We start from the raw sequence: 21,590 nt of genomic DNA on the forward strand, positions 1-21,590 counted from the left end.
CCCAGCCTCCAGGTGTGACAATCAAAACCTTCAGACACTGCGAAATGTCTCCTTTGGGACAAATTCACCTTTAGTTGAAAATATAGGAGTAAAGGTGGGAAAAGGAATTTTTACTTGTCACCTTATACCTCATATTTTTTTTTCTTTTACCAATCCTATCTAATAAAAGAGTAATATGCAAATCATCACTCAGCTACACTCACAAGCCACGCCCACCAGCCAACAGAAGCGAATATGCAAATACACCCAACCAAGATGGCTGCAGCCTTGGAGAGCGGCCATGGTCGGAACTGGGCGATTGGAGCCGAAGATCAAAGGGGAAGAGCAGAACCAGCTGGGGTCCCCTGCAGGCGATCAGAGCCAGCTTGGGTCCCCTGCGGTGATCGGAGCCAGCTGGGGGTGGAGCAGGGCGATCAGAGCCAGCTGGGGGTCCCTGCCCAGAGCCCAAGCCTTGGCCAGAGGCTTGCAGCCTTGGCCGCTGGGGTGGAGCCGGGCGATCAGAGCGAGCTGGGGGTCCCTGCCCAGAGTCCAAGCCTTGGCCAGAGGCTTACAGCCTTGGCCGCTGGGGCAGAGCATGGCGATCAAAGCCAGCTGGGATCCGCTGCAAGCGATCAGAGCCAGCTGGGGGTCCCTGCCCAGAGCCCAAGCCTCTGCCAGAGGCTTGCAGCCTTGGCTGTGGGTGGAGCCTGGCGATTGCGCCAGATGGGGGTCCCTGCAGACAACTGGAGCCAGCTGGGGGGTCCCTGCCCAGGGCCCGAGTCTCAAACAGAGGCTTTAGGCCTTGGCTGGGGGTGGAGCCGGGCGAGTGGAGCCAGCTGGGGTCCTCTGCAGGTGATCGGAGCCAGCTGGGGGTCCCTGCCCAGAGCCCAAGCCTCGGCCAGAGGCTTGCAGCCTTGGCTGGGTGTGGAGCGGGGTGATTGGAGCCAGCTGAGGGTCCCTGCCCAAGGTCCGAGACTCAAACAGAGGCTTGCAGCCTTGGCTAGGGGTGGAGCCAGGCGATTGAGCCAGCTGGGGGTTCCTGCCCAGGGTCCGAGCCTCAAACAGAGGCTTGAGGCCTTGGCCAGGGGTGGAGCCGGAGATCGGAGGAGATAGTTGCGAACTACAGAGGAAACACCTTTTCTGACCGCTCATTGGCTAAGCTCCCTGTATGCTACTGGTAATATTATTAGTAACTTGGGTATAAGAATCCAAAAAGGTGATCTAGGGCTTTTCCACCACACTCCTGGGGGAAAAAAGGAAGTTCCTCTGCTGGAGGGCTAAGAAATGTCATAACCTGCCCTACATGGTTTGGCTCAGTGGATAATGCCTAGGTTTGCCAACCGCAGAGTCCAGGTTAGATTCTGATCAAGGGCATGTACCTAAGTTGCAGGCTCTTCCCTGGCTGGGGCCCAGGTCAGGGCTCATGCAAGAGGCAACCAATCAAAGTGTTCCTCTCACTTTGATGTTTCTGTCTTTCCCTTTCTCTTCCACATTCTCTAAAAGTCAATGGAAACATATACTCAGGTGAGGATAAAAAAAAAAAAGAAAGAAAGAAAGAAATGTCATATCCTATGAAAGACACATCTTGAAAATGCCTAAAGAAAGTTGTCATTTTTTCTTGGTGAACAGACTGGAGTCCGTGTTGATGAAAACACCCTGGTGGCTGCGGTGACTGGCAGTAGCTCCAACAGCGGGGTGATGGGGCTGGTGCCTTTCCCTGATCAGCCCAGTTGTCTCCCACAAAGGGAGACCAGACTGCGGTAGGACATCAGTAGGACATCCCCTGAGGGCTCCCAGTATGTGAGAGGGGGCAGGCTGGGCTGAGGAGAAACCTCTCCCCCCCAGTGCACGAATTTCATGCACCGGGCCCCGAGTAACAATATATTTGCAATTTAAAGAAAATTTTAACAAAAAGCTTTCTCCAATTTTCTAAGAAAATTAAACTAACAGTATTTGTGGGATATAAACCTTTGTGTGTTGTTTTTTTTTAAAAAACCTATGTAAGAAGTAATGCAACCCTATTCATATACTATTGTTATTAAAATGATCGCTCGAAATTATTCCTTTCCTCACCTCCAAAATATGGAACAGTTCTAATTTATCTTTAGATACCAGAATTTTTTTTCCTTTCTCTTACTAAATCCTTGAGAAAAGGCCAGTTTGAGGAAAATAAAGTTTATGTCTTTAAAAAAATTTTAAAAAGAAGTAATGCAATCGCTGATTAAAAGGGACTTATCCATCTTCAATAGAAAAAGCAGAAAAATATACAGATTCTGACACTTGGTTTCCATGACTGCCTCTTCCCAAGATGCCCATACTTCCAGCTTCATTTTCTATTCCTTTGCCCCTATAGCTTTTGGGGGCTATAGTTCCTCATCACCAGGATGGTTTAGGCCAGTAAATCCTCTTCCTACCTGTTTTATATATTCAGACAAATATAAATAAAGCAATAATGGTGCCAGAAATAGTGGTACAAATTTTATAATTTTGTCCAGGAAACACAGGGAAATACTACTTACCACTTACTTAAAAATTGTACAAACAAAATGAATTTGACATTTGGGAAAGTATGTTTAATAAACTCTACTAGACTAAAAACAAACAGTTTATAGAGAAGATCCAGAATTAGTAAAAGCTTCTTCTTATAAAGTTGCTTATTCATTTACTTTCCATCCATCCATCTGTCCAAAAATTTGAAAGCTTTAAGACTGTCTCTTTAATATATCCGACACTGGGGGATAAGGGGGTGACTGTCTGATCAAGAACTCTGGATAAATCTTTAGAACCTAAACTGATGAGTGCAGATAAACAGTAAAGCTGCATAAAATCTAATAAGGAATGAAAACATGTAGATTAATCAGTATGAACACACAGACCAACATTAAGTAAATACAATAAAACTGGCAATAAATAAATTTCCATAATTTAGAAATCTTGTCAAGCTTAGTACCATTGAAAAACAGATGCTACTTTTGTAATGTGGTCTTAGGAAGAGGAAAGCAGTCTGTTCATTAACTTCAGACATACTTTAAAAAATAAAGTATTTCTATACATAACTTCTACCTAACTTTTCAGAGACAGTGACTAACTACAGTGAGTGGTAGCATCTAATTTGTTAAGAACATGTACTTCAAAGATAAAAGTTCTATGTAAAAAAGGCCTTAAAGAAAATATATTTCATTACCACTGTTCTCTTACTGTTCAGATCTGAGTGCATTTGCACATTTGTATAATTTAAGTGGATCTTAAAACTTAAGTTTTGTATAGGTGATTGGCATTACAAATAGAACAATCCCATCTTAATCTCAGAATTGTTTTAGTTGTGAGTGTTTGAGGCAGTTGAGGCTATTAACTCTGTAGCAAAATATTTAAAGAAACTTACTTTTTTTAATGGTACAATGTGGCCGAAATCATATGGGCAATAAATTACATATGTTTCAGTAAAAGCCACTTCAGATTTGAGCTCAGGTCTTGCTTAGAATACCTGAAACATACCTCTAGGTAATAAGACTCTTTTAGGAAAAAGAGAAAGGAAAGGAGAGGTGAAAAGGCATAGCTCTGGGACTATACTAGAGCTGCTCCGAGTTTAATGTGTTTGCACATAAGCTTTCTCTTAAAGAACTAGTGTTAAAAGAACAGTTTGAAAACTACTGATTTATGCCAATGTAGTAATAAAACCAACTCCTTTCTCTACATTTGGACTTCATGATAAGGTCAAAAGAAAAACTTTAATATAGAATCAACACAGGTGACAATATTAAACAAATCAATAAGTAAGCACATTACTAGAAAACATACCTGATTCTAGCCAGAACAGCTTGTAGAAAGTGCAATACCGTCCTAAGTTCAGGTTCTTGACAAGCTGGCAGAAGCATACTAAATCCATCACTAAGCAGTTTTTCATGGGAGGGATGCATACAATGGCTTGTCTCAAATACTTCTTGAACTCCATCAATATAGATGGAAAGAAGTGTCCAAAGAGTCTGTCTTTGTCCCATTTCATCATTCTTAGATAACAAGAACTCCCTTGCTTTTGCCTGGAAAGCATCTGAAAATTTTTCAGCCAAAACACCAATGTCCAGATTTTTCTGGGTATACATTAAGAGGAAAGCTGCCTGACCCTTCCAAATGAGAGGTGATGTTTTCAAGGCAGGCTTGAGGAAATTCAGCAGGTCTAAAACACGACTTGCTACATCTTCTACCTCTGAAATAGCTGCTAACAGTAGAAAAAGGTTGAAAAAGTTCTGCAGACCAACTACAGTTAGTTCTTCCATTCTTTTTTGATGGAATTTAGAATATATCCTGTAAAACATAAAAATTGGTTTTATTAAACCTTTTTATTCACAAAAATCCATCTTTTAAAATAACATTTCATTCAATATCATGAGTCTCATTATCATAAATTTTTGGCTAATTCATTACAATGCTGCCATATCACTTTGTTTACCTAGAAAACAAATGAACAGAATACCCCGACCTTTCAATTTTTCAATGATGTAGCAGATCACCTATAAGTGAATCAAAGGGTTCAGAGTGTTGTCAAAGTACAGTAGAAATATTCTTTGCATAGAGTACATAACTTCTTTTTAGTCCCCCATCACCCTCCCTTCAAAATTTTTATTGACAAATAAGAAAATATATCATCTTTTAAGTACAATTTGATGTGCTTTACAAAAATCCTAATAGGGTAATTTTATATAACAATTTTCCTTAAATCTTTTCTCACTCTACCTCTCACAAAGACTTGCTACCTTAAGACAATTCAGTGTTAGAACAATTATTTTTACCTACTCACAAAAAGAAATTGTTCCTATTAAAATGTCTAAAACTAGCCATTTAAAAATCTCATCAACACTACTTAATATAATTTTAATAACTGATAGCCTTTTCTTTCAACAATTAAGGGATTAGAAATAAAAATCATTCATGTTGAATCCTACTTACAAACTGTTAAGTTTTGTAGCTTCTATAATTAGTAAAGTCAAGATAGAAATGATTAATGTTCAAGAGTGGTTAAATGTTTATCCTATATAATAAAAGTGTAGTATGCAAATTATCCCCTTGACCAGGAATTGTCCAAGAGTTCGACCAGCGGGCGGGGCTGGCCACGGGAAGGGAGGGCGTACCCAGCCATCAGCTGCTAGGGATCCTACCAGTGCATTAATTTCGTGCAATGGGCTTCTAGTTTGTAAATAATAAAACTGATAAATTCCTGAAAATAAAGATCTGTTTAATTAACTTTAAAACTTCCATCACACCAACTATAGTGCTTGGTATACAATATCCTATTCCTATATAATAAAAGGGTGATATGCAAATTGACCGAACAGAAGAATGACCAGACTGTCCGCGCCCCTCATCCCAGCTGGCCCCACCCTCGAGCGAGCCCCTCACCCCGATTGGGGGCGGGGGCTGGCCAGCAAACCGCCCGTGGGTCCTCACCCCTGCCGACCCTGTCCCCAATGGCCTCCAGTACACGAATAGATCCCACCAGTACACGAATTCGTGCACTGGGCCTCTAGTTTCCTAATAAAGAGACTTGTTATTGAATGGATTCCAAAGATTCCTTTTTGCAATAAAGCTCTGAGAATTATCTATTTATATAAAACCCTAATATTCAAATTGACCTAATGGCAGAACGACTGGCGGAATGACCGGTTGGTATGACGTGCACTCACCACCTGGGGGCAGATGCTCAACGCAGGAGCTGCCCCAGCCTGCAGGCCCTGACCAGCAGTGGCGGCGAGGGACAGGGCCAGCAAGCAGGTGGCACCAGGCCAACCATCTTTGTTTCCAAAGATGAGGACCATTGTTCTTCATGGCTTTCTTAACGACTTTTGCCAAAATGCAAAGGAAATGGGTGCGAGCAGGGGCCCCCCCGAATATCCTGCCGATTGCCCCAGATTGGCCCTGATCACTGGCCAGGCCTAGGGACCCTACCTGTGCACAAATTTCGTGCACTGGGCCTCTAGTGTATTCTATAAAATGAATTAAGGTTCAAAAACAAACTAACAAACACAACAAAGGGAAAAACTACTGTCCAAGCCACATAATTACTAGCGGTTTAACAAAGAAGCTTCCATTAAAAAAGTATAATCTAAATAAAAAAATCCAAACTATATCACTATAACCTTGCAAGAATCATTCATTGTGAAAATCAAGTAGGAATTTCATTTAGTGATTTTTGAGAAGTCCATACCTTGAATAAGAAGCATTCTGTTGTGAGAACTCCTACCCTACAAGGTGAGAAAGTGGTAGATGGCAGTGTGTGCACAAAGAGAGCTTGAAAAAGGGCCAGCAGGCAAAGGAAATAGTACACGGGAAGACAAAAATCATACTCATGTAACATGCAAAACTCTAAAAAAAGAGTACATGAAATGTGACCAAAAGTTTACTTTACCACAGCAGAAATTAAAACTGGGCACACGCCCCAAAAGAAAACATTAGTTATTTGGTTCTACTAGGCTCTGGTTAGTTTTCATTCAAGAATGCAAAGTTTTGGGACACAAAAGAACACAGAATTTAGAGACTGAATCTATTATTTGCAATGTACGATTTGGAGACAGTTTTTATTTTTGTATGCAATGCGTTTTTAATAAAATAGAAGCAATGAGTTATATAATAACATTATAATTAATTCTGTTAAGAAAAAACAAAAACAGCAGTTCTCTAATATCCTTGCATATAGTGTATGAAATTTCAATTTTTAGGACTGATGAGATAAATAAGAAACTAAAATCCTCCACGAGTTACAGATATTATTTTGTTCCTTACTATAAAAAATTGGTAGGCTCAAACAGCTCCGTATTTTGCTGTCCTATATTAAGAAATACATTTTAATTGTGTGAACCATAAAGATCTCCAAGCACAAGTTAACTTAAAAAATACAAACAGTAACACTTCTCCAAAGATACAAGTGAACATGATAAAGAAAAATATGGTACACACCTTCCTTTGACTTGTTTCCAAAGATGAGGACCATTGTTCTTCATGGCTTTCTTAACGACTTTTGTCAAAATGCAAAGGAAAATGGTATAACTACTTCTGGATTTACAAAGGTTGTAATCTTGTTTATCACAACAGCAGGTCTTCACCATTTCTAGCATAGACAAGGGTGACTTAATATTTGTAAGGCCTTTCAAAGGAAGCCAAGAAATACTGAAAGAACTATTCTAAAAGCCAAAAAAGAAAACAAGTATTAAGTCTGAGTAAATCAAAATGGAAAGCTGCAAATCCCAATTAGCTCATTAAATGTCTGACTCATCTTAATCACAAAAATTACACAGCCATTACCACATATTCCCCCAAAATAAAAATTCCATGAAAGCACAGAACATGAAGGAATATTCAAATTCCTGGATTATCCCCCAAAATGTCTTTTTAAGAATTGGTTTGTCCAAGTTAGGATTCAAACAGGATCCGTACATTGCATTTGGTTGATGTAAAGCTCTTTTATTCTGTAAGTTTCCCAATCTTTGGTCATACCATTTATTTTTATATGCCTGGTGCACAAAATTCGTGCACTGGGGGGGGAGTGTCCCTCAGCCCAGCCTGCACCCTCTCCAATCTGGGACCCCTCGAGAGATGTCCAACTGCCCATTGTACATAATGGAGCTTAATAAAGCTATCACTCCTTGGCTAAATCCCCAGTGGGGGGTGTGCAGAAGGCAACCGATCAATGATTCTCTCTCTTTATTGATGTTTCTAAACAGGCAATCGGATATCCCTCTCACAATACAGGACTGCTGGCTCCCAAACACTCGCCTGCCTGCCTGATTGCCCCTAACCGCTTCTGCCTGCCAGCCCGATCATCCCCTAACCACTCCCCTGCCGGTCTGATTGCCCCAACTGCCCTCCCCTACCGGCCTGATTGTCCCCAACTGCCCTCCCCTGCTGGCCCGGTCACCCCTAACTACCCTCCCCTGCCGACCTGGTTGCCCTCAACTACCCTCCCCTGCAGGCCTGGTTCCCCTCAACTGCCCTCCCCTGTAGGCCTGGTGCCCTCCTCCCCCCAACTGCCCTCCTCTGCCAGCCCAGTCACCCCTAACTGCTCTCCCCTGCAGGCCTGATTATTCCCAACTGCCCTCTCTTGCAGGCGTGGTCCCTCCCAACTGCTCTCCCCTGCTGGCCATCTTGCGTGTTGGAGTGATGGTCAATTTGCATATTACCTCTTTATTATATAGGATCATTTACTGTGTATAATTTCCTATATTCTGAACTTAGCCACTTGTATCTCCCTAGTGTCATTTAATGTATTCTTTTATCCCCTATCTTTTCTGTGAATTGGTGGCTGTATCTAGAGGATTAGATCACGTCAAATTTTTTAAGAATCTTTCACTGGTAATAGTAGGTACTTCCTATTGCAGTTAGTAAAAAGGCACATAGGTTCTGCCTATTCTTGTTGATGCTAAGACTGATCACACTGTCAGCCTGGTCTGTCCACCTTAGTGATCCCTTCCAGCCCTTTACTAGTAATTAACAGTTTCAGCAGCCATTGATGACCACTGCCCAGATGCTCTATTTCATCAGATGGACAAAATAGTGATTTACTAATTCTATCACTCCTTGGCTAAATCCCCAGTGGGGGGCATGCAGGAGGCAGCCGATCAATGATTCTCTCTCATTATTGATGTTTCTATCTCTCTATCCTTCTCCCTTCCTCTCTGAAATCAATAAAAACATATTTAAAAAAAAATTTATATATATATTTATATATATATATAAAACTGTAAATAAAGGAAAATGTAATATATATATATATATATATATATATATATATATATATATATATATTACATTTTCCTTTATTTACAGTTTTCAGAATGAGGGTTTTTTTGTTCTCCAGAATGTTTCTAAAGCATCGTAAACTCAAGGTTTTAAATGTATTTGATATGTTTTAATAAATAGCAGTTATTACTCTTTCTTATGCCCAAATTTACCCAGCGCTGGGTAATGAGAGCTCCTCAAGCTGGCTCCTGTGTGCTTTTGACATGACTCCAGTTTACTATGATACCTTTTCCTTTCAGTTATGACAAAATACTAACCTAGACTCACCTTTTACACATTCTGTCTCAGAACTAGATTCAGTCATTCAATTCATCATGCTTCAGAGAAAGTTATTTTTTTTTCTCATTTTTATTAAGCTCCATTATGTACAACCCAAAGTTGTAATTTACTTATAAATATTCCATTTCTATTTTCTGTCTTGAGGGGTTCACTATTTATTTATCCAGAAAACCAAACATTCCAAATCTTCTCTCCACACACTACAGGTAACTAAATCTTCTAAGTATATCTTTCAAATTTTTATCTTCAAAACTTATCCTCTCCTTTCTAAATCAATTATCTGTATTTTAGGCCTCTTACTGCATTATTTGCATACATTACTACAATGGACTGATAACTTACCCGCCCCCAATTCATTTACACCATTTTTCAGAAAAACTCTCAAACACATACTTAGTATGCCACATTCTTGCTCTCTAATATCTCCAAAATAAATTACAATTCAACTGGATGGTATCTTCATACTCTAGCCCCTGACTACCTTCTCTCTAGTGTCCTGATTTCCTCTCTCTCTCCACAGTTATCTCAGACCCAGCACTCAGAACTCTTAAACCTGGTATAAACATATTTTTTTTCATATCTCCATACATTTGTTCATACTTTCTTTTTGCCTGGATACTCTTTTACTTCCATATTTGGAAAATTCCACTCATTCCCTAGGCCAAGTTTAAAATGATGACTTCATAAAGTCTTCCAAAAGTCCATACACTGGATCAGATACTCCCTTTTCTGGAGTTCCACGGTATTATCAATTTTGTCCAAATAGCGTATAGGTTACTCAAATGCCAAGACTGCATATTAGTCAGGACAGCGTTAATTGTTCAACGTGTTGCAAACAATCCAGTTATTAAAAAAATACTTATAAATAAGGATTTAAAAAAAACATCTTTCTGGTATACTGGTTAATAATGGCGGAGTTTGTAATTTTAGCTACTTTGCTTACTGTCACTCTTAAGAGACACCAAATGCTCTGTTCCCTTATGACAATGCTCTAGATAATGTTTGTGAAAGATAAAATTATTCTTGAGCTATTCTTATCTACTTTGAAAAATTAACTATTTAAGAAAAATCTATAACTATTCATAATTAAGCCATAAAAATATTCCTCAAATATCATGAACAAATTCTTCAAATTCCTGGTACAAATTCATATTGTTTACTCACCAGGTTCTTACTATAATATTCCCATAGAATGGTGACAATTGTAATGTTTGGCTCCCAGAAATCACAAAGTGTCAAACAACAGTGAAGATACATTCGTAATTGCTCTTCTAGTATACCATCCTAAAAAATAAACTTAAATTGTGAAGAAGTAAATGGACTATAGCAACATGAATATTATTATTACATGATACCTGCTTCTAAAAAGAATATGAATACATATCACCAAATCATACCCACTATTATCTTCAGACCAGAAAGTCTAAGTCAGGAAGGTATATGTCTAAAAATGCTTTAGTGACTATTAACCCTTTGCACTTGCTTGCTTTTTTCTCGATTCCTTTATTCTACTCGGGACTTAACTTTTTAAATACCCCAGATTTTACAAAGCGCGGCAGTAGAATAAAAAACTGGAGTTTCTTTTCATACAAACTTATTTATTTGGATTTTTTTATATTTCAAATTATTGATACATTCCAAGAGTATAAAAAGAGCTGCTACCGATGCTAACCGTGTCGAGTCACACTCGACACCTGAGTGCAAAAGGTTAATATATTCGGTTCATGGAAATTATATAACTGAATTTTATTTTTAACTCAAGTATTTAAAAACTAGAGGCCAGATGCATGAAAATTTGTGCAAGAGTAGGCCTTCCTTCCCCCAGCTGCCAGCACTGGCTTTGCTCCAGCACAGGACCCATACTTCCCTCCGCGGCCGGCAGGCACCCGGGACCCAGGCAGCTTCTCTCCAGCCCCGGTTTCATCCTGAAGGATCTCCGGTCTAATTAGCATATTACCCTTTTATTATTATAGATTACAATAGGTCTTTCATGATTGGTGTAGGAAACCCAGAGACTGGAAAAAAAACCCAAACCAGAAAGAGGTAACAAAAATGATTTAATAATTAAGATGTACACAAATCCCAAGATCATACTTAAGTACTAGGTTAAATTCTTTTAAAAAAAATGTTTTTATTGATTTTTAGAGAGAGAGGAAGGGAGAGGGAGAGAGAAACATTGATGAGAGAGAAACATTGATCAGCTGCCTCCTGCACGCCCCCTGCTGGGGATCAAACCTGCAACCTGGACATGTGCCCTGACCGGAAAACAAACCCCTTACCACTTGGTTTATGGGATGATGCTCAACCACTGAGCCACATCAACCAGGCTAGGTCAAATTCTTTGTAAGAATACAAGAATTGCTCTTTAAAAAAAAATTTTATTTTTTTTTTTTTAAATTTCAGAGAGGAAGGGAGAGGGAGAAAGAGAAACATGAATGAGAGAGAATCTTTGATTGGCTGCCTCCTCCACACCCCTACTGGGGATCAAGCTTGCAACCCGGGCATGTGCTATATGACCTGGGATGGAACCGTGACCTGGTTCATAGATGCTCAATCACTGACCCACCTCGGCCAGGCTAAGAATTGTTCGTTTAAAAACCAGAGGATTGGCAGAGTATATATATTTTAAACTTTTAAGAAGTGCAGCAGGATAAAGAATTTTTCTATGGAAAAAAGATGATGATAAATTCTCCTGCTGTCCCTGACCACTATAGGTAAATGGATATTTATCCATATGAACCTTTACAGCCTTTTAAGGAATGCTGTTAGAGCTGAAAGTAAGCTTATGAGGTTTCTAACCTATGCTAAGACATTAAGAGTGGATTAACAGCTTTTGTAAAAAACAATGACCATTTTTAGTGATTCCCTATATTCTTGAAGTAAAAAATACATGCAAGAAACTTTGAGTTACTAAGTCAGTATGTTCTTAAAAACAACAAAGAATAAAGCCAATTAAAATGACATAGAAAAAATAAATATAAACAAAAACTTTTATAATAATTGGGATAATAGCTCTTTTGTTTCTGATACAACTGAAGTATGTAAAGGTCTTTGGATTTCTAACCTAGAAATCTTAGCTCATACTTAGAAAATTTATAACTAAATGCACTTATATGTTTCACCTAAAAATATTAAGAGTTAACAGATAACAGGGAAAAGAAAATGTCAAGCTATTAAATGATTCTCAAAGATAAGGCTATAAAATAAATGTGTGTGCATTTGTCTGTGTGTTGTTTGAGTGCTACGTATATAGCAATCTTTTACTACCATATTTTCTTTCTATTCCTTTTCAAGTTTTAACAATCTTTATTTTTAACAGAAAAGTAATCTATTTCCCAAATTTAAAAAATTCTTTACTAAAATTTTCCCGTAAACTCTTACATAAATAATTTGTATGACAAAACTGTATAGAACTACAATACAGTATGTTTAAAGATGTGATGAACAGCACATTTAAAACTATTTTAAAAGGAGGTCAAATCTGACCTGTGGGCCACAAAGCACTACATTAACAGCTCTGCAGAAAGAAAAATGATAAGGTATGAAATGAAGGCTCAAAAACTAGGACCTTATCAGCTAGAGTATGATTCAGGCCTGTAAGACAAATTGCTCAGCAAGGCAAGTCCCCTTCCTGCTGTGATGAGAACAGAGCTGAATTTCCAATGCCACTGGCTATCTCCCTCATCGTGTTTCCTAGACTTGATATTATACAGTCAAGAAATGGCTTAGAGTTCTGAAGCATCTACTACTTTTTTAAAATACATTTTGTCAAAGTCACCAACTAGGTAATTATCTTTGTCCTTTAACTGGCAACTCAGTGTTAAAACTAAAAAACCTTCAAAGGATAGTCACTAATAGGAACTAATATAGGTTGATACTTCATTGATAAAGAATGATGATTTCTATCACAGGTTATTAGTAAGTAAACTAAGTATGTTATTTAAATCATGTTAAGTTTGCTTGGTTCTTACAAATAAATTCTGTAACATAAAAATTTAGCAAAGCCCACAAATCGTCTCATTTTAAGTGAGTGCATACCTGTACATTGATGGACCTTTTCAGCAGTTCTTCTACAAAATTCCAATTTGATTCCATTTGTCTCTAGGAAGGGAGAAAATATTATTGCATCAAAATTACTACTTATAATTATAAATTAAAATTATGATATAGTGTGAAGTACAAACATTCTGTCCAACATCAGACCTCACTACAACTTCTTGAATGTCTAAAATTACTTGGGCAGAGTTAGTTGAGATTCAGTAGAAAAATTTACAACTATTCCAATTCAATAGAGTCCTTGTAAGGTGTTTCATTAAACAGTGGTTCCTCTATAAAATTATGTCTTAACAAATATTTAATTTTTGCTATCAGATGTAATCTAATAGGAAAAAAAAAGCTTTTATTTATTTATTTTTTTGGAGTTTTTATTCCCTGAGTGTTCTTCCTTCCTCTGGTACTTTACTCACCAGAGACTTTTTCCTTCATTTTATGCATAACAACCTCAAGACAGTCTACTCCAGTAAACAAGTAACTAAAAAATTTACAGAAAAAAAAGAAAAAATTTACACAGTGATCTTATTTAGGTAATGGTCATTTACTAGAAACATCAACTATCTACAAGTTTCTCCGAAGTAAGAAGAGAGCCAGAAAGAACTTTCTCAGAGCCAAAATATTTCACAATGGCTAGAAACTGAAAGGGACTCCACGTTTCCAACAAAAAAGCCTGCAGACCTCTCCTAGGATACTAAGTCCACTGACACTCAGTCTGTACACTGCAACACCGTGATGCCGGGAGACTAGCATGTCTTGATTCCAGGGGGAGAGGAAAACAGAAACTCCACATTTGGTACTTCCTTGATCTCTGCATTATGTACCCTTGGCTAATTTTAATTTAAATCCTTTCCCTGTAACAACCATAGCTGTGAGTATAACAGCATTCAGTAAGTTCTGTAAGTCCAAGTAAATGATAGTTTTGGGAATTCCTGAGCTTGCAGTTGGTGTCAGAAACGAGAGCAGCCTTAAGGACTGTCCCCTCAAGCTTAGTAGTTGGCCCTAAAAGGTTCTCAAAAATGAGGGTCTTTACATTATTACTTCCTCAGGAAAACCTTACCCATTTCAACGATAACACAATTAAGTCTCAGAAAGATCATCTATATATGAGTCAAATCCAAGTTGGTCTGGCTCCAAAGCCAGTGTTCCTTCCATTATACCAAGTTATCAGCAACTGATTTTCTTTTTCTAACAAGCCTTCCCTCAGCTCTGAGCAATTTACTTTTCTATCATTCTGTACTAAGAAAACAGTACCACTAGTCCCAAACAGGCAGGAATATGACAGGGTTGATGTTTTTAGCTTCATAATTTGATAGTGTGAATGAGTATATTTCAATTATTATGTCCTATCAAGGCATTTGAATCACATGAATTATAAAGGAGTGTAATTTTTGTCCAAAGAATTTAAACTCTATGGATCAATATTGTGTTTATACTCTAAAACAAAAATAAGCTATAACTCAAGAGGAAAGAATGGCAACTATATCATGCCAAAATTATCTGAATAAGAGAATGTCTCAAAATACAGATATTTCTTCCATAGAAAAACTTAACTTTCAACAGCTATAGCATATTTTTTCTGTATACTAAGTTATACATAACTTAACTCCACTGAGGAAAAAACAAAAGTAGGGAGTCATGGATTTGGGACTGTGTTTTACATTTCTTAGCCCACTATCAAAACTAAACACCAACTTGAACTTCGGCCTAGGTCAGTGGTCGGCAAACTCATTAGTCAACAGAGCCAAATATCAACAGTATGACAATTGAAATTTTTTTTGAGAGACAAATTTTTCAAACTTAAACTTATTCTAACGCCACTTCTTCAAAATAGACTCGCCCAGGCCGTGGTATTTTGTGGAAGAGCCATACTCAAGGGGCCGAAGAGCTGCATGTGGCTTACGAGCCGCGGTTTGCTGACCACTGGCCTAGGTGATATGTCCACAAACCAAAAATGTAAAAGAGCCCCCACTCTCCACTTCCAGTGAACTAGGTAACCTGGTATAACTCTCATTTTAAAGTTACATTTCACACCTTTTATCTGCTCATCATTTCAGATGTTTCAAAGACAAGCATCAGCTGGACTGACTGACTATACTATGTTATGAGCAAGGGGTAATTCTGTTATTTTTCTCAGTAAATTATATCTGCTTTTAAAACAGATGATTTGGATTGTAAGAGGATAGCATACTCTCATCCAGGTTGAAAGAAAAGCATGAAAAACAGAAATACAAGAAAACTGAAAGCCTCTAGTATGAGAAGTGAGATACCAAATTTCCTTATAGGCCTATATTAAACACTTGGCAAGTTTTGTGATTTAAATCCACATATAGCGAAAGTCCATTTACAGTAACTTTTAAAATAAAAAAATTAACTATATTGAAACCTATTTAAAATGTAAAGGATTTCACATTCATCTTCGGGGCAAAATGGTTCACATTTAAAAATGAAAACAATTCTATATTTAACACAAAACCAGAGGTATTTCTTTGCTGCAGAACATATGACTAACCATTATTACTTCATATCATCCTCTCACCCTAGATAATTCTTTAGTGCAGAGATGGGGAACCATTTTTCTGCCAAGGGTCATTTGGATATTTATAACATCATTCTTGGGCCATACAAAATTATCAACTTAAAAATTACCCTGCTATATTTGGTCAAACATTTAATTAACTTACTCCTAATGCCTTGGCAGGGCCACACCAAATAATTTCACAGTCCATATTGAAATGAAAAAGCTAAGTAAAGACCTTAGAATTATAGGTAAGTCTTTGAGTTCTTTAATGTTGTTCTAGTATTCTAGTAATTAAAAGATGGGAAACATTATTACTCCACAAACATACTCTATAAAAGTGATACTATAGAAATGGTAAATGTTAACATTTATTGAGTATTTACTGTGTATCGGCATGGTAAAGACTCAGGTACAGAAACAAAGGACATACAATTCTTCTCTAAGAAGTTCATTCTATTGACCTTGTTCAATGTATGGTAGAATTCTTAAATGCATTGATACCAAGCTGTGTGAACTTCTCAGAGCACTTTCTGACTCTACTTTATCTTGAGATCCCCTTAACAAGCCTTTTACTAGGGGGATCATCTAGAGGACTTCGTGAGGCCCTTTCCATTTCTCTGACACAATGTCAACACTAACTGCCCCTCAGATTCCATGAAGATTTCTCAGCTGACTCTGTTTGATATTCCAAAAAGAAGAAAATCTGTCAACAAGAAACATGTCAGGACCTCCAGAGTTAAGAACCAGAAATCTGGATTTAAAAAACCTCACAGGTAGGTCTGGAGAAATATGCTTTCCTTCTGGCAATCTTACAGATTTTAGAAATAGAGGGAATCTTTCAAAAATCCATTCCCATGATCTCTAAATGAGGAAACAAAGTCCCAGAAAGTTTTAAGTAATTCACTGAAGGTCATACAACTACTTGGTAGCAGAACCAGGACTAGATCCCAACTCTTCTACAAATTGCTTTTCTTAAACAATAAAAACATAAAGATTATGCTTTTTCAAGATGTTTACAGGAAGGTCTACAGCTTCTAGATTCAGAAACTGAATTTATCTCTATAGGCTAATGACTTGATTTTTGCTGTTGTTTCTGTTCACTTACTTTCTAATTTGTCTACCAAAAATATGTATTAAGTGATCATACAAGAAAATTAAAAAAAATAATAAAATCTTACCATTTCATCTGGTGTTCCATGGCGATCAAATTGGTAAAGTGATGCTACGTGAGTAATAATCCACCAACTAAAACCTAATGGATCCCTGGACTGGATTGCAGGCACAGAAGTTCTTCTTTGCTCACTTGATGTTTCAAAGAGTGTTTTAAGTAGTTTATTCAACCAGTTCCAAAATGACTATAGAAACAGAGGTAATATGATTCAATTAAAATAGACACTGATACAATAACCTTTGACTTGGGTGTTTCCCTCCATTTTTATAATGAACTATACATGCAAAAGAGAATATAAAATATATAAAACTTAAAGAATAAAAAAAAAAATACCCATGTTAAGAATTAGAACATAAATAGTATTTTTCTTTTCCCAACCTGGGTAACCATTATCCTGAGTTTCATAATAAATCATTTCCCTGTTTTTGTAAGTTGTGCCACATGGGTATATAAGCCCAAATCATGTTATTTTTGGCTTCACCAGTTGTTTTGTGTGTGTTTTTAATGCATGTTTTTATTATCTTTAAATTGGATTTATTGGAGTGACATTGGTTAGTTATCTAGATTTCAGGTGTACAATTCTATAATACATCATCTGTATATTGTATTGTATGTTTAGCACCCCAAGTCAATTCTCCTTCCATCATTTATCCCCCTTTACCTTCTTCTACCTCTGGTAACCACCATTCTGTTGTCTGTGTGTTGTTTATTGTATTTTTGCTTAATCCCCTCAACCTTTTTTCCTTCTAACAGCTGTCAATCTCTTCTCTGTACCTGAGTCTGTTTCTATTTTATTTTATTCAGTAGATTCTACATGTAGGTCAAATGGTATGGTATTTGTCTTTCTCTGACTGGCTTATTTCACTTGGCATAATACTCTCCAGGTTCATCATGCTGTACCAAAGGGTAAGACTTCCTTCTTTTTAATAGTCGAATAGTATTCCACTGTATAAATATACCACGGCTTTTTTATCCACTCATCTACTCATGGGCACTTGGGCTGCTCCCAAATCTTGGCTATTGTAAATAACGCTGCAATAAACACAGGGGTGCATATATTCTTTCGAATTAGTGTTTCATGTTTCTTTGGATATATTCCCTGAAGTAGAATGGCTGGGTCTAAAGGCAGTTCCATTCCCATTTGACCCAGTAATCCCACTTCTGGGAATATATCCGAAGAAACTAGAAACACCAATCAGAAAGGATATATGCACCACTATGTTCATAGCAGCACAATTTACAATAGCTAAGATTTGGAAACAGCCTAGGTGCCCATCAGCAGATGACTGGATCAGAAAACTGTGGTACATCTACACAATGGAATACTATGCTGCCATAAAAAAGAAGGAATTCTCATCATTTACAGCAACCTGGATGGAATTGGAGAACATTATGCTAAGTGAAATAAGCCAGTCAATGAAAGAAAAATACCACATGATCTCACTCATGTAGGGATAGTAAAGAACATTATAAAGTGATGAACAAAAAGATAGATACAGAGACAGTAAAGCATCAAACAGACTTTCAAATTACAGGGGGAAAGTTGGGAGAGGTGGGGGAGTTATGAAATCAAACGAAGGACTTGTATGCATGCATATAAGCATAAACAATGGACGCAAAACTCTGGGGGGGGAGGGCATGTGTGGGTGTGGGGTGGGGGGTAATGGTAAGATATGTACACATATAATACCTCAATAAAAAAATATTAAAAACATAAATAAAGGCAGTTCCATTTTTAATTTTCTGTGGTAACTCCATACTGCTTCCCACCAATCTGCATTACCACCAACAGTGCATGAGGGTTCCCTTTTCTCCACATTCTCACCAACATTTGTTGTTTGTTGATTTATTGATGACAGCCATTATGACAGGTGTCAGGTGATATTTCATGCGGTTTTAATTGGCATTTCTCTGATGATTAGTGATATTGAGCATCTTTTCATATGTCTATTGGCCATCGGTTATGTCCTCTTTGGAGAAGTGTCTATTAAGTGGTCTGTTTCTATTCTTTGGTAACTTGCCCCTTTTCCTCAACATTGTGTTTCTGAGATAGATCCAAGTTAATGGGGGCAACCAGAGTTCAACAGAATTTTCCAGTATATGACTATATGATAAAACAATTTGCCTACTTTACCATTGAACACTTGATGCCTTTTAGTAAGATTTTTTTCTAGGTATTTGTCCACTTTATATGTTCACATTAGGCATAAGGTTGTTGACAATATCTCAACTTTTTTGAGTCTTTTTTGTTTGCATTTATGTATTTTACAGAAAATTTTTGCAACATTCTGTTTGTGATGCTTAAAGGTAGCAACATATATACATATACACGTATTCATGGCAGCTGAAATATAATGTGTACAGGCCCAAAACTCTATCATATTGCACAAGGTATAGCACAGGTGTCCCCTACCTATTCATGGCACTTTTGGGAATATGAGAGTGCACATAAAATATATGTAGGTCTCTTTCCCCAAAAAAAGAGTAAATTATTTCAGTTATTCCTTCATTTTCTAACTATTTAAACATGCACTTCCTTACATAATCATGTGGCAAAAAAAACCACAAAAACAAACATGGGCTGTGGCATCAAATAAATCTACATTTGAAACCCACCTTTATATATCATGACTGTTATTTGAACAGTTTACTTAATCTCACACCCATTCTGCTTTCTGGCACATAAGCAATATCACTCAAGGAATAATTAGTTTTCCTTCTCTTCTGGGAAATTGAATTGAAGTCTAATTGAAATCTACTGGATAATGAGGGTTGGGTTTTTAGGAAAACACTCATACAGATACATCCAGTATTAGCTACATGTTTAGAATATTTTCTGGGACACAGTATGTCCTTGATTAAATTAGTTTATATTCATTCTTAGAGTTCCCACATAATTTGGGGTGTGAATTTCCCAAAATTCCTAAGCCTCTCACAGGCTTCTCCAATTGCTTCTTATCCTGAGTTCCCGAAAAGCAACATCCTATTGCCTTCACAAAGCGGCCCAGACATCTGAAATAACTTAATAACCCTGAACTGCCTCACCCCTTTGGATAATTTCCTTAGAGCATTAATCTTTTAAACACTGGTCTGGTTGCAGAAAATGTCCCTTTCTCAGTGGGAAAACTTCAAATCTCATTCAGTATTTCCCGCCTTCATTCCAGGGATGGGGTAGGGAAAATTAAATATTTCTTTCTGCAAGAATGTTAGTGTACACACAAATACACAGATATGATTTCTTTTTTTAAAAACAAACTGAGTATACTGTATAAATTAGCATTGTTACACTGTGAATGTTTTAAATCCTTGTATACTGGTAAGATAGAAAAAAGGAAATATCTGTTTTCAGCTGTCTGGAGACCTCCTAAGAATGACCCTATATGAGCCTTAGCTTACTATTAGCATTCTGTGATACCATGAACTCCCAGGCAGATGAAACATAGAAGCTTCCCTGTTCCTTCTGAAGCTTTCAAATGATTTTTCTGTTTTTCTTTCTTGGCTAATCCATATCCATATTGGTCCCTAAAGCCACTGCATGTCAGATAGTCAGTGCAAAGAGTAATTTTTAACTTGCTTCTTTGTTGGTTTAGGACATTTTTGTTTCCTTTTGGTTTTGTCCCTTTTTCTTAGTCCTGAGCTTTTTATTAAGAGAGTATCTCATAGTTGTCCATATGATCTCCATAGAGTAAAAGGTGGGATCTATGTTGCTTCTAAGATGAGGCTTTTTCTGTTGTGTCGTATTAATTCATTCAGTTCTAGGGGATAAATGTCTGGGATCAGGGTGTCAGAATGCTCAGATGATCTTTTCTGGATCACAGACTCTGCCTCTGTCCTCCTGAGGAAGGTTTCCCGAGTTTTTTTACATGTTCCACAGTTGTCATGTTTTTAAATGTCATTTCTGAGAAGTCTAGTGCAGGTCCCATTATTTTGCAATTATAAGTTATTGTGTCTTTTTTGCCTGGAAGATTCGCAGATTTCCTAGAGGACTTGAAGACATTTTCTTTATGTCTGAGGTCAGAGTTTTAGCAGGCTATATGTCTTAGCATGGATTATATGGAGTTAATCTTTCCAGTTATCAGTAGGTTTTCTCAATATGTGGACTTAGTTCTTTATTTCTGGAATGTTTTCTTGGCTTCACTCATTGTTTTGAATGTCAGTTTATGTCCCATCGCTTTTTCTTCTTCAGGGACTCCATTTAAACAGACGGTTATTCTTTGCCTATCTTCAACTTCAAACATTTTCTCTCTAACCCTTTATATTCCTTTATCTCATTTTTATTCCTTTGGTTGCTTTTCTTACATGCCCCTTATTAAATTTTCAGTTGATCTATCCTCCTTCGGGACCTTATAATTTAGTCAATTCTAAATGATTTTTATTTCCATTTCTCTCCTACATTTAATTTACTCCATTCATTCCTGGCTTTTGGTCTATTTATTTCAACAATGGAATAGCTCATTCAAGGCGATTTTTTTTTTTTTTTTACAGACCCAAATGCTGTCTATTAAATTCAGTCTGAAGTGTTGTCTTACCATTTTCTTCTGCTTTATAATTATTTCTGGGAGAAAGGGTATCATGGGCTAAAGTATATCAATTCTATTTTCTTATAGTAACTTTAGAAAGACCTGTTTCATTTCCTTCCTTTCATTTTGTAGATTTGGACTATTTTAAGATTCCTAGTTCAGTGGAGCACTCTTTTGTCAATGTACCAAAATTCCATTCTTTATTGGGTTTCAGTTATTTCTTTTTTAGTTTTTTGTTTGTTTGTTTTTGTTTCTCTTTTGTTTTACAAGACCCTACATCTTC

At 37.3% G+C, this 21,590-nt stretch overlaps 1 protein-coding gene across 1 annotated transcript in view; it reads right to left on the reverse strand.

Moving 5' to 3' along the window:
* Window positions 1–21,590, reverse strand: part of MMS22L (MMS22 like, DNA repair protein) — a 104,941-nt gene that overhangs the window by 64,857 nt on the left and 18,494 nt on the right. The window contains exons 10-14 of the mRNA XM_054722491.1: window positions 16,795–16,971; window positions 13,084–13,146; window positions 10,210–10,329; window positions 6,928–7,151; window positions 3,778–4,281 (exon numbers count right to left, since the gene is read on the reverse strand). Coding sequence (XP_054578466.1) covers window positions 3,778–4,281; window positions 6,928–7,151; window positions 10,210–10,329; window positions 13,084–13,146; window positions 16,795–16,971 — 1,088 coding nt within the window. The remainder of the gene's footprint in view (window positions 1–3,777; window positions 4,282–6,927; window positions 7,152–10,209; window positions 10,330–13,083; window positions 13,147–16,794; window positions 16,972–21,590) is intronic.

Source organism: Eptesicus fuscus, chromosome 10, assembly GCF_027574615.1.
Source record: "Eptesicus fuscus isolate TK198812 chromosome 10, DD_ASM_mEF_20220401, whole genome shotgun sequence".
Classification (NCBI taxonomy): domain Eukaryota; kingdom Metazoa; phylum Chordata; class Mammalia; order Chiroptera; family Vespertilionidae; genus Eptesicus; species Eptesicus fuscus.